The 13,713-nt window shown below is 57.7% G+C and overlaps 1 protein-coding gene across 2 annotated transcripts in view; it reads right to left on the reverse strand.

Annotated features, from left to right (window-relative positions):
• Nucleotides 1–3,294: 3,294 nt before the first annotated feature.
• The window catches only part of LRRC8A (leucine rich repeat containing 8 VRAC subunit A), a 30,186-nt gene continuing 19,767 nt past the window's right edge, over nucleotides 3,295–13,713 (reverse strand). For both annotated transcript variants that reach the window (XM_047829632.1, XM_047829633.1), the window contains 2 exons: nucleotides 10,454–12,618; nucleotides 3,295–5,208 (listed from right to left, as the gene is read on the reverse strand). In XM_047829632.1, coding sequence (XP_047685588.1) covers nucleotides 4,933–5,208; nucleotides 10,454–12,610 — 2,433 coding nt within the window. In that variant the 5' untranslated portion in view covers nucleotides 12,611–12,618 and the 3' untranslated portion in view covers nucleotides 3,295–4,932. The remainder of the gene's footprint in view (nucleotides 5,209–10,453; nucleotides 12,619–13,713) is intronic.

Here is a 13,713-nt window from a genome sequence, read left to right on the forward strand (position 1 = left end):
CCCTGGGAGGCCTCGGAGGATTTAACTCTTGCCTACCTAAAGGAAACCCAATCCCAGCTCTCCTCCCCCAAGCACACATAGGCCAGCCTGGACACCCCTCCCCCCCCCCCCCCCATGACTTCTGTGCCTGGTTGGGGCCCTTGCCTCTGACCCAGCTCAATACCCTGGGTCCATCCTCCCAGTTAATCCAGGATTAGCCCTTTTCAATCTCCCTCATGGTTTTTAACAGCTCCCTCCCAGGTTCTTTCCAGAAACCACCCTACTGTGACTGCTTACCAGGTGCCTAGAAATTGTATTCCAGGAGTGTCAGGGCAAAGAAAGAAGCTGGGTAGGCAGGAGGACCCCTGAGTCCCAGACCAGCCACCACCACTCACTGTGACCTCTGATGAATGTCAGCCCCTCTCTAGACTTCACGTAAGGATTAGAAAGTCCTCAGGCTACCAGCATCAATATGGGGTGGGGTGGGGGTGCAGGGTGGGCCTGGGGGATCTGCACGTCAGACTGGTCAGATTGGGCCAAGTGGCTTTACTTTCCAAAGGTGGAAAAGGTCCTCAGAGAATGATCTGGGCCCCTCCCGGCTCTGATGCTCTGAAATTCTCCTAGTCTTGGGAGGATTAAAGGAGGGGGTAGGGGTCAGCCTATGGCTCAGAGGAGGATAGCAGATAAAAGGGAATCTTAGCAGAAGGGGCTAGGGGCTCCTGGCTGGCTCAGTTCAAAGAGCTTGCAACTCTCCATCTCTGGACTCTTGATCTCTGGGGTGTAAGTTCAAGCCCCACACTGGGTGCAGAGATCACTTAAATAAACATTTAAAAAAAATTTTTTTTAACGTTTATTTATTTTTGAGACAGAGACAAAGTATGAACGGGGGAGGGTCAGAGAGAGGGAGACACAGAATCTGAAACAGGCTCCAGGCTCTGAGTTGTCAGCACAGAGCCCGACGCGGGGCTCGAACTCACGGACCGCGAGATCATGACCTGAGCCGAAGTCGGCCGCTTAACCGACTGAGCCACCCAGGCGCCCGAAACATTTTTTTTTTTTTTTTTTTTTTTTTAACGTTTGTTCATTTTTGAGAGACAGAGCGTGAGCCGGGGAGGGGCAGAGAGGAGACACAGAATCTGAAGCAGGCTCCAGGCTCTGAGCTGTCAGCACAGAGCCCAACACGGGGCTCAAACTCAGGAACCTGAAGATCATGACCTGAGCCAAAGTCGGATGCTTAAACGACTGAGCCGCCCAGGCGCCCCTAAATAAATCATTCTCAGAAAAAGAAAAGGGGGGGAGGGGGCTATGGAGTGGGGGGCTGTGTCTTCAGAATGAGGAAGGGAAAAGCTCTAGGTTCCTCTTCCCCACCCCCCAGGCCGAAGATGTTTGGCGTCTCAAGTCTGGCTGGCATTGTGGAGACCAGCCGTCAGAACAGCACCCACCATACCTGCTCAGCAGCTAATGGGGCCATTCTGGCTGCAGCTTCTGAAAAGTGGCCGCTGGACTTCCCTGAAATGACGTTTTCCTGAATGGTAAAGGGACAGACTGTCTTGGCAGTGAGCATAGGGACATGAGCTCAGCCTTTGGGAGCCTTGGGCCCAAGTCATGTTTTCTGGGCCACGGCATTGAGAATAGCTGCTTGGTGTCGATTCCTGAGGGCCAGGAGAGGGTGGCCAGGCTCCTGAGAATGGAGAAGAGGTTCTGAGGAGCTAGACTGGGGGAGCAGGGCAGGCGGAAGACAGAACCATGCAGGAGATACAGGTGAGACTGAGCTCACTTGAGGCAGGGCGCATCCCCCACTGTCCTGGCCCCGTGTGATGCAGTGGCCGGAAAATACAGACACCGACCATGTGCCAAGAGCTTAGTAAGGGTCCGATCCTGCTGGGCTAGCAGCTTCCCTGGGAACCCCCACCAAAGGCTTGTAGTGGAGCGCAGGGAGGCCGACCGGGTCTCAGTCCAGGCCTGGGCCCTGCGTTCCCCATCCTTAATTTGGGGATAACATAAATACCTCTCGTAAGGAGGAAGCTCGGTGCTTTACCTCTGATGAAGAGCTTGGCACAGGGCCTGGCATTTACTAAGTACCTACCAGCTGTTCACCAGAAGTTAGCAGGGGCTGTTCTGGGTGGAATGTGAGGATATTTTTATTTTATTGTTGAACTTCCCCCAGTTTTCCAAACTGCTGTTGTAATCAGAGGAAAGACTACCACTGAGGTTTGGAGCCTAGAGCCCGAGGGCGATGGGAGGAGGAGGGGACGGACCTCCCAAGATTTGTTCATTCATTCTGCTCAGGCTTTGGGAAGTGGGTTTGCATTGTGGTTTTTCCCAAAAGCTAACCAGCTCCAGATGCAACACTCCTCTTTCTGGGGTCGCTGGGCGGCCCCAAGGCTGGATAGGGGAGCGGGGGTTGGGAGGTGCCAGACCAGACAGGAGGGGAAAACACCTCCACCGTGGCGATACAGGAGGGTCTCCGGAGGGATCACAGCCCACCAAGCAGCAGCTAAGGCCTCATCGCTAAGATCCAATGGCCTTTCTTCTTCACCAAAAGCCCCCTGCCCTGGGTCCCCAGGTCGGCCCAGCGCAAGCCTCACTGGTCCAGGTGGACAGTATCAGTTATTGGGCACTAAAAGCCAGGCCCTCTGTTCAGAATTCCACCTGCCACACAATTGTCACCAGTAAGCCTCAGAACAGTCCTGCAAGGTTGCCAACGCTAGTCTGATTTTACAAACGAGGACTCTGTGGCCCCACGTCGGATAAATGGCAGAGCTACGATTTGAAGGCAGCTCCGCCCTTGACCCCTGCCCCTTCAGCAGGCTCCCAAGGGGCCAGGAGCCGGTCAGGTTCTCTGCAGTGACTGGCCGCCCCACCTCTGAGGAGCCCAGGGGAATGGCTGTTAGGAATTACAAGGGTCCCTGTGAGAGCACAGAGTGGAAACGCCCATTGCATAGATGGGGGTATGGAGGCCCTGGGAGGGAAGGGATCGGTCCGGCTTTGTGCAGGGATAACAGAGCTGGGACAAGGATGGAGAGTATTCCAGTGCCCCCACGCCTTCCCCCGCCAAAGCTCACGAAGGTCCAAACCACAGGCGACTGGGCGACCGTGGAATCCCCGGCCTGGGCCACACCAGGCACGCAACAGACGCTGCCTCCACGGGGCTTGCGGTCTCCCCCGGCAGGGAGAGGGGCGGTGAACCACCTTCTAGGTGCCCATCGGTGGCTGTTCCACAAACTAGTCCACAGGGCCCAGCGGGACTCAGAGAGCTGAGGGAAGCCCCCCCCGCCCCCCCCCCCCCCCCACAACACAGAGACCTCCAAAGGCTACTTTCTGTTATAGATTTATTTGATATTTGAACCGAGTCTACAAGTTCAGACCCTCATGTAACGGATTGCTTCATGGTCGTCAAAGGCTAGTGTGCATTATTTCTGAGGATTACATCCGCCGATATGACGCAGGAAACACAAATGGACAGACAAATGGACGTAATCATTAAAGACAAGAGACGCTAAAACGTGCCTTAGTGTCCAAGTGATTGATCTAAGGGGGGGGACCCTTCTAACGCGGGGACCCTGGTGACTGATCTAAAGTGAGGTGGCTTCCAGCAACCAGGTGCTGAGGGGGCTGTGTGTGCCAGGCGCCCGGGACAGAAACTGGAACTAAGACCTGGGGAGCCCACCCTCCCAGCAGCGACCTCCCCACCCACGACCCCGCCTCCAAGTGTCTCTTCTTTAGGACCAGGTGGTGACAGGGCTGATGTCAGCAGCTGAAGCTAGTGGTGGCACTGGGCAAAGTCGTGACACGTGAGGTGGGAAAGCAGAGTCCGGGCGAGGTAGCTCCTCCTGGCTCTTTAACACTGAGACGAGGGACGGGACGATGGAGCACCGTTCATCCGGGGATTAGCCAACCCGAGTCTCCTCCCTTCTTGGCAGCTCTAGAACATTCCCTCTGGCCAACAGCCACAGAAATGAGTGCCTGCCAAGACACATGGAGGAGAAAGAAAACAAGACACCAAAAAACAAAACAAAACAAAACAAAATTCCCCGTCCTGGGAGAGGAGAGGAACAAACAGAACTCCTGGACCGAGGTCACGCCAGACTCGGAAGACATTCGGCAGCCTGCACCCGGGGGGGAGGAAATACAATTCTGTGTCTTGCTGCTCTGCTCTGAAGCTGCCATCCTGCCCTGAGACCCCAACTCACTGGCCTTCACTGTCTTTTTTTTTTTTTTTTTTAGTTTTTTTCTTTTTAATACCCAAACCATCAATTTTCAAAGCTTTAAAAAAAAAATTTTTCTTTTTCTTTTTTTTTTTTTTTTTTTACTTAAAAAAAAAAAAAAAAAAATCTAGAACTGTTGAGGCAAGCCCCAGGCCTGGCCTTTCTACCCGGCGGCCTACCGTCCCCTGGGCCATACCGCCAGAGCCCGTCCCCCGCACCAAGGGGGGGGGGGGGGGCGGCGACTATCCACGGCTGGTTCTCCCTGGACCACTCTGCTCAAGTCTGGGTGGGTACTGCCGGTGGCATCACCAAAAAAAAAAGAAAAAGGGACACGGCCCACCCTTCCTTCAACACCTCCCCCATCTGAGCTGGACTTTCTTGGGAATGTAGAAGTTATCCGGAGGGAGGGGTGGGAAGTGGCGAAAAATAAATACCAAGAGCTAAGTAGGTGTCCCTGGGCCTCTGGCGGCAGAGATGGCCTCCAGGGAAGAGGCCCTGATTGTCCAAATACTGCACTCTACGACTTAGGTCTCTGATCTCCCCGACAAGGCGCCCGCCCTGGGGGGCATGAGTCTCGAAGGAGAAAAGGGGCCAGCCCCTCAGGTACTGTCCTGTCGCCGCAGCCCAGCCGACGTCCAGCCCCGGGCTCCTGGCCTGGCTGAGACCTGGCTGGTTGTCCCTGGGTGCCTGGGTCCCTGGGTCCCAGGGCTCCTCGGTGGCCCCGTGCTCAGCCGTCCGCCAGCACTCAGGCCTGCTCCTTGTCAGCCCTCCACAGCCGCTCCTTCACCTCGGGCGGCAACGTGTTGAACAGGTCCTCCTCCACCACCAGGCCGCTGCGCTTGAGCAGCGGGCACTCGCCCAGCTCCACGGGCAGACACTCCAGCCGGTTGCCCCGCAGCTCGATCTGGGTCAGGTTGGTCAGCTCGCCCACCCTGGAGGGCAGTGACTGCAGAACGTTGTTGCCCAGGTGCAGCGCCCGCAGCTTCCGGCACTGGAAGAGTTCCGGGGGCAGTGCCTCGATCTGCAGGGGAGGAGCAGAGGGCCCGAGTGAGGGGCACAGCACAGACCCGGGGCCTTGGCCGAGGCTTCTCCCCGCTCCCCCAGCACCAGTACTGTCCGGCCCGAAGCCCAGCTGACTCCCACCTGTACTTGAAGACTCATTCCGTACTCACCTGTTCCGGGAGGCCTTCCCCGGCCTCCCGGGGAACCTATGGCCCCCACGGCCCCCAGAAGCACCGATCCCTCCATGGGGAAGCTGCTCGGCCACCGGTCACTCCTGGACCGTGGGCTCTGGGAGGGCAGGATGGGGGCCACCCGGGTCCCCGCTGTCTCCCAGCACCTGGTCCCCCCGCACATCACAGCAGCCAGGCCAGCTACTCTACTAACCGCTCCACACCCCCTCCACTGTCCAGGCCTCACCTGTGGGTCTTGCCTGATTTAAGAACAATTTATGAGGGGTGCCTGGGTGACTCAGTCGGTTAAGCGTCCGACTTCAGCTCAGGTCATGATCTCACCGTTTGTGGGTTCGAGCCCCGCGTCGGGCTCTGTGCTGACAGCTCGGAGCCTGGAGCCTGCCTCGGATTCTGTGTCTCCCTCTCTGTGTCTCTCTACCCCTCCCCCGCTCAGCTGTCTATCTCCCTCTCAAAAATAAAGAAACATTTAAAAAAAAAAAAAAAAAAAAGAACCATTTAGGAAAGGGAGAAGCATGCCAAGAAAATTGTATGCCCTGAACTGTTGCTGAGAACTGGAGACAGTGTGCCAGTACGGGTGGGGACCCCAGCTGTGTCACTTCCCTGTCCTGGGCCTCAGTCCCCTCCTCAAGTCACACCCTGACCATGAGTGCCGGGAGCCCAGTATTGGCCATTCCCCTCCTATTTTGCAAAATCTGAATAATGGGCAATGCCCACATGCAACTTCCTACACACCAGGCTCGATCAGAGCACTGATACTTTTTTTTTTTAATGTTTATTTGTTTTTGAGAGAGAGAGAGAGAGAGCGAGGGCCCAAGCAGGGGAGCGGCAGAGGGAGGAGGACAGAGGATCCAAATCAGGCTCCACATTGACAGCGGAGAGCCTGACGTGGGGCTCAAACCCATGACCCTCTGCTATCTGTCCACACCATCGGTGGAGCAAGGAACAAACAGCGGAGCCCACATGGGGACCTGCTGTGTCTCTAGGTGCATAGGGAAAGGCCACACAAATGCCACCTTCCTCCCTGCCCTTCTGTGAGGAATCAGCTACAAACACGGTTCTTACTGAACCTGTTTTTGCCAAAACAACCTCCTTCAGGTACGAGGGGCAGGAGGCACCCCACTCGATCCCGCGTGAGGACGACGGAAAGACTGTTCAGTAACCTCTCTGAGGCTGCTCTGTCCCCATCCCCATTGTCCTGCTGAGGCCTGGAGAGGCGAAATGCAACGTGTCCGAGACCACACAGCCAGAAAGGTCAGGAGAGGATGTGAGTAAGCCTAGCTTCCTCTGATCGGAGCCTGTGCTGTGCTCCCATTGTGCCAAATACGGCGCTCCCTGCCAGTGTAGCCCTGGGCAAGTCCCTTTCCCTCCCTGTGCGTCAGTTTCCCCATCTGTACGATGAAAGGGTAGGACTGGAAACGCATGTCGCCTTCCATGTTCTGTGTCTGAGGATGTTTTAAAAGAGACTCCTGCCCCGTTGTGCCCAGCGGTCAGGGATGGGGCCAAGGTGGCTTCCGGGTGAGCAGGACTGACGCTGAGGGACATGACGGTCAGAGGGATGATGGGAAGCGGGCTCTGGCAGGACTGGGGGGGGGGGGCCTGAGCCCCCCCAGAGAGCCCGCTCTCCACCACAGTGGCCTCTTCTGACGACTCAATGGTCAGGGAAGCGTGAGAGGCCTGGCCCAGTGAGTGGCACAGCTGGGGTTCCCGTGCAGGACTGCCTCCCTAAAACACCGCATCCCTGGAGCACCCCTGCCCCATCCAGTGAGCTCTCTCCACGTCCCACAGAAAAAAGGGAAGGTCCCTCCAGTGGCTCGGCGCCCCGCCACAGCCACCCCTGTCCTTGGGCCTGTCCTTCTTCCCGAGGTGTCACTCAGCTGCTGAAGGGTCGAGGTCCTTTCCCATCACCCCGATCCTGCCCTCTCCTATGGCCCAGGGACCTCAGTGGCTCCACTATCAGCACTGAGGTGCCCTCGAGTCCCGCCAGTCTTTGAAAAAAAGCCCCTCCCAGAAGCCTCTGGGGTTGCTCCATGGCCCTCCACCCCTCCCAGCAAACCATCTGGACAAACACTGTCTCTTGCTTCACTGTGATCCAGCTTCTGCCCCTGTCCACCCCTGAAACTATCCGGCCAGAGTCACCAACAGTCCCTCCTAATCCGTTGGACCTGAACCCATTCTTTCACCCCACTGTCCCGCGTGCCGTAAGCCCACACTCTCCTGCCTGGTCTCTTTCGCTTCCACCCCAAAGGCTTGGGCCAGACTCCTCTCTCCCTCCATCTTCTCCCCAGTGATCTCGACAAGGACCCGTCTTCACGCAGGAGCCTGGGTGGGCACAGGGCGGATTCCCTGGGCTTCAGGCTGACTCAACATGAACATCCCTTGGATGTCCCAGGGGCGCCAGACCCTCAACATGGGACATACGCTCTCCCCTCTGAAAACCAGTGACTCCCTCTACATCCCGTTTCAATGGCCCATCTTCCCAGGCAGCCAAGTGAGAAACCCAGAGTCACTCGGAGCTCTCCCCTTGTCCCGCATCCGATCCAGCCCCATCCTGCGGATTCTGCCGCCAATGTCCCTCCACCCGCAGCAGCCTCTGTCACCCCCCGCCCCCCGCCGGTGGCTGCACCTGGGTTTTCAGCCAGCTCTTGACCTCGCTCATCTTGTCCCTCAAACCCACAGCCTCACACTGCAGCAAGATCAGTCTCTCCCAGTTGTAAGTTAGGTCGTTCTTTCATCCACTCAATCAACCAGTGTCTGGTAAACATTTCCTGTGTGCCAAGACCCACGTCACCAGACAAGGGGCACAGGGACGATCTGATGGAGACAAGGAAGAAGAACAGGACTCTCCTACCAATCCTGGCCTCAGGCTGCTCCTCCCCCATGGACAAAACCTACTGGACTCTCCCCTTTCCTCTTCATCTGGCGGACTCCTCCTCGTCCTCAGGGCCAGGTGAGATGTCCCTTCCTCCAGGAGGCCCTCCTGACCTAAATCTGGGTTGAGGCCGCTCCCGTGTGTGCCCAGGAGGCTCCAGATGGGCAGCCAGTGGGCCGTGTTCGTCCCTGTGTCCCCAGCACCTTGTCCCATGCTAGGAGTGCTTGAAAAGCATTTACCAAATCAATGAAAGAATGAATAAATGGATTTGTGGACAGATGAACACCAGTTTTCCGTGTCTATTCACACGAGTTTAAACCTGGGAAAAGAGCAGCTAAGGGCCTGAGCCAGGTCACACCCACCCCTCCCTGTCCACCTGGAGCCCCAGGGGCGGGGGGTGCTCACAAAGGAGGAGGAGAGGGGCTCCAGCTTGAAAGGATGGGCCTGACAAGGATCCTGCCCAAGTGAATTTTTTTACAGAGGCCTCTGGCATTCCAGGGGCGGAGACAGGATGTGATTAAACAGTGTGCTAAATAGGGCTGCAGAGGGTCTCCTTCCTCGGGACGGCAACAGTGTGCCTGTCTGCCTGTCGCCAGCTCCTTTCCTGAGGGGTGACCTCAGCCAACAGGCACGACCTAATAGGCCTGCTAGGGGTGAGCAGCGGGGGTTAGCGGATGGAACTTCGAGCCAGGCTGGACGTCTGCTGCACCCTCCATCAGGAAGGAGGGCCCAGCAAGCTGCCCCACGCCACCCCCCAGACAAAGGGTTGTGAGATGCCTTAGTGGACCCAATTCCAGGGGCAATCTGGCCCCCACACTGTGCTCTCGGGGAGCCGCTTGGTCCCCCTCCATGTATTAAAGGAAGTGTTGGGGGTCTGTCTGGTGCTGCCCAAATGTGGCTTCTCCCCAGAGGCCCAATTTTCCTGATCAGTGGCCTGTCCCAGGCCATGGGGGCAGATTCTCCAGTGAGGCAACCTGGGACATGACCTTCGCCCTTGTACGCTCAGTCATGATTTGGGGGAGGAAGACAGGATTTGTCACCACCCCTGATCTATGGAAGCGTCAGGTTGGTTTGTACTGAGAGAGGCGGGACACAGACCCTTCAATCTGAGTGACACTGGAGAAGGTGTGTCCTTTCCTGGGGCAGGGGCATTTCAGGGACTGCCTGAAATGAGAGAGCTCCTGCCGGGAGCTTCGTGCCCTGCAAAGGGTGGGCCGCTTTGTGCCCCTGGCCACAGGGCGGCACAGGGATGGTGTCCGAACCAGGTCTCCAGAGTTTGCACTCCTGGCCTGGGGCTCCCACCGCCACCTGCCTCACTGCCAGTCAGCAGAGACCAGGAATGTGTCACCCCTCCTGCAGGTGTGCAGGAGGGGCGGGCAGGGGGAGGTCCTTCCAGTGGCTGTGGCTTTGCTTGCACTACAGAGACCTGACCACAGGGCCACAGGAGCACCCTGCCCTCAACTCCGCCCGCCTGCCTCTGAGAAGGGGCCCTTGGGTGGGGGGCTTCCCTGGGCAGGCGAGGGGCTAGCACACAGGGCTACCAACGATTTGTAGCCCTCCAGGGCATCGCCTCCCACACTGCTGGCCTGAAATGGTTTGTACAACTTCCTCTCCAAAAAGGCAGGTGGCGACAAGCCCGACTGTGCCCTCTACCACCCCAAGACACAGAGGGGGAAGGGTGTGAGCAGCGCAAAGAGTTGCAGAAACCACCCGGTTTCGCCTCGCTGAGCACCAGCCACCCACGGTTTCTGTCTCCAGTGGATCCAGACTGGCCCCTCGACTCCAAATGCGATCCAGAGCCAGCTCCAGGCTGGGTCCTGCCTCCCACAACCCAGCCCTCGGACCTCCTGCCCCAGCACACCCCTGCCTATAAGGAACGTGCCCCGGGTCCCTTCAGGGACAGACGACATCCCCCCCCCCACTTACCACACCAGCCCTCCCGACAGAAGGACTCTGCAGCATCCTATGGCAAAGACAGGCTCCCAAGCCCAGGTCGGCAGGACTGGCCCGGGGCCCGGGAATCTGTATTCCCAACAAGCTCCTCCCGGGTGCTTCTGGGAACCACGGGGGCGGGGGAGGACCGCCAGCCCAGGAGCCTCAGGCCATCCCGACCACCCCGAGACCCCGAGCCTCCTGAACACCTCCCCCTCCTCCGCCAAAGGCCTCCGCCGGGCCCCCCGCGGAGCCACGGCCAAGCCACTCACCCGGTTGGCCGTGACCGCCAAGTTCTGGAGGTTCTGCAGGAGGCCGATATCGGCGGGGAGGAAGGTCAGGTTGTTGTGGCTGAGGTCCAGGTAGCGCAGCTTGCGGCAGTAGAAGAGCTGGGTGGGGATCTTCTCGATCTTGTTGCGGTTCAGATAGAGGCGCTCGAGGTTGGTGAGGTTGCCGATCTGGATGGGGATGTAGGCGATGTGGTTGTACCACAGCTTAAGGCAGGTGAGGCGGTGCAGGTGCTGGAAGCTGATGATCTCCTCGATGGTCTTGAGGTTGTTGTCCTTGAGGTCGATCTCCTGCAGGTTGTGGAGGCTGAAGATGGAGTGTGGGATCCGCTCCAGGTCGCAGCGGATCAGCTCCAGCTCGGTCAGGTTCACCATCTTCTTGAGGCTGTTGAGGACGATGAGCTTGGTGCCCTCGTTGTTGATGGACAGCTTCTGCAGGTGCACGCCCACGTCGGTGACCACCTGCGGCAGCTTGCTCAGGTTGCTCTTGAGCCGCAGCACCTTGAGGCGCTTGAGCTCGCGCAGCCCGTCGATGACGATGTAGCGGTTGTTCTCCGCGCTCAGGTTGCCCGTCAGGTGCAGCTCCTCCAGGGTCTTCAGGCTGTAGATCCACAGCGGGATCTCCTTGATGTCCGTGAACTTGATGTGCAGGGCCCGCAGGTTCTCGCGCAGGAAGGCCAGGGCGGGCGCCTCGATCTTGGCCGCCGTGTGGTACAGCCACAGCTCCCTGAGGCCCGTGAGCTGGGCGATGCTGGGCGGGATGGTCACGTCCGGGATCAGCTCCAGCTTCAGCACCTCCAGCTCCACCAGGTCGAACACGGTGTCGGGGATGCCGCTGAGCATGAACAGGTGCAGCTCCAGCTTGTCCTGCGCGTTCTTGGTGAGCCGCTGCCGCAGCTTGTCCAGCGTCCACTCGTTGTTGAGGTTCAGCTGCCGCAGCTTGTTCTCGCTCACCTCCGACAGGAAGACGGCGAAGCGCTTCGAGTAGAGCGGGTCGTACTGGTCGATGAGGTGGAGCATGAAGGCGAAGTCGTTCTTGACGTCGGGGATGTCGCTGTAGCTGCTCTCCTCGCGGATGGACTCGAACGAGTACTTCTTGAGGGAGCGCCGCAGCATCCACCACAGCGTGTACATGCAGATGAGGCCGTAGAAGATGACCAGGCTGATGTAGAAGGACGCCAGGATCTTGAAGAGCGTGGCCAGCGGGTGGGCACAGCGGTAGGTGCGGTAGCCCGTCAGGCTCTCGATGTCCACGGTGCAGTCCACGTCGAACTTGATGTTGTGCACGTAGTAGACGGTGTAGCAGATGATGAGGATGAACTTGACCACCTTGATGATGGTCTGCCGCATGTAGAGGCGGTACACGATGTCCCCCTCCTCCACGTGGGTGCGGAACTTCTTCACCTTCTCGAACAGCGCCTTGGCCTGCTCGCCCTCCTTCTTGTCCAGCACGCCCGTCTCCGAGCGGTCCACGATGCCCTGCTCGATCCGGGACTTGGTCCGCTGCAGCATGGGCACGGTGGCCTCCACGTCTTCGCTGACCGTCGACGACTTCTTGTCCATGGAGCCGTTCATCTTGCTGAAGGCCGGCTTGGGGTCGCTCTCTTCCACCACCGTCTCGGACAGGGCGCGCGTGGTCCAAGGCGAGTCGAAGCACTTGAGCAGGATAGACACGAAGTGCTCCAGCTTCGAGCTCGTGCGCGGAAACTTGAACCAGAAGTTGCTGCAGGCCAGGAAGATGAGCGTGTGCAGGAGCACCAGGTAGGGGAAGTACTTGGCGAACCAGTGCAGGCGGTTCTCGTAGCACACGGCGTCCACGTAGTTGTACTGGTGCCGGTCCAGGTCGTACTTGATGCCCGTGGGGCCTGCGCCGGGGGTCGGCAGGACCGTGGAGTTGGGGTAGGTGGGCTCTGGGCCGGGGGCTGCCCAGCCCCGGGATGAGTCGTTGCAGGAGTCCTTGGTGACCCACTTACAAGGCAGGCAGATCATCTTGTCCTGGGTGACCTGCAGTGTGCCCCCAAAGACCGCGATCATCAGCATGACAATGGAGATGTAGTCGGTGAACACGTCCCACCATGGCTTCAGGATCCGGTAGGCTGGCTGCGTGTCCGCAAAGTAGCGGAGCTCTGTCACTGGAATCATGGTTCAACCTGAAAGGGACCCACAGGAGGGGGTTACCACAGGGCGGCCCGGCTGTCTGGGACCCAGGAGACGGCGCACCCGTCGTCCAACATTCCACCTTGAGTCGGGCTGGGAGTCACAGCCTTGCCACGCACAGGGTGGCCCACCGATCAGCCTCTGTCCAGAACTATGTGGCCACCAGGCGGCTGGGACACCAGCACAGGGGAAGGCAGGTGGCCCCCGGACTTAGCAGACGTGAAGACCAAGGACTGAGGTCGGGACCCACGCCGACATGTGGCTAAGGTGGCCTCGCCCTGCATTCCAGCAGGACCTCTTGGGGAATTCCTGTCCCCAGGCTGCATCCTATTAACGATCACACTGACCAGAGGGGCTTGTTGAAAACTCCCAGTTCACGTGGAACCAGGGCCGTGATGCTGCCCCAGTGACCCGAAGAGGTTTCCTCCAAGTGTGAGAAATCCCAATGGAGAAGAGGGGGCTTGATGTGAACTCACTTTTTTCTTTTAAGTTTATTTATTTATTTTTGCGAGAGACAGAGACAGCGTGAGCAGGGGAGGGCCAGAGAGAAAGAGAGAGAGAATCCCAAGCAGGCTCTGCATTGTCAGCACAGAGCCCAGTGAAGGGCTCGAACTCACAGTGAGACCATGACCTGAGCTGAGACCAAGGGTCGGACGCTTCACCGACTGAGCCACCAAGGTGCCCATGAACTCACTTTTGTAAGACAAATAGGGAAATTCAAAAAAGTTCTATGAGAATGCATGTAATTATGTCCCTACTGGATCCTGAAGGGAGTCTTTCTTACACACACACACACACACACACACACACACACACACACACACAGAGTAGGGGGTGTGGCCAAGCAGAGAGAAGACAAGAAAACAAGATCGATCTCCGCCCCATGCTGGATGATATCACAATTATTATTATTATTATTATTATTATCATCATCATCATCTCTGGCCGTGTGCATCTACATGTGTGTGTATAAGGAAATTAAAAATAGCAGCATATTATTATTATTATTATTATTATTATTATCTCTGGCCGTGTGCATCTACATGTGTGTGTATAAGGAAATTAAAAATAGCAGCATATTACCTCCC

This window comes from Prionailurus viverrinus, chromosome D4 (genome assembly GCF_022837055.1).
Source record: "Prionailurus viverrinus isolate Anna chromosome D4, UM_Priviv_1.0, whole genome shotgun sequence".
NCBI lineage: Eukaryota > Metazoa > Chordata > Mammalia > Carnivora > Felidae > Prionailurus > Prionailurus viverrinus.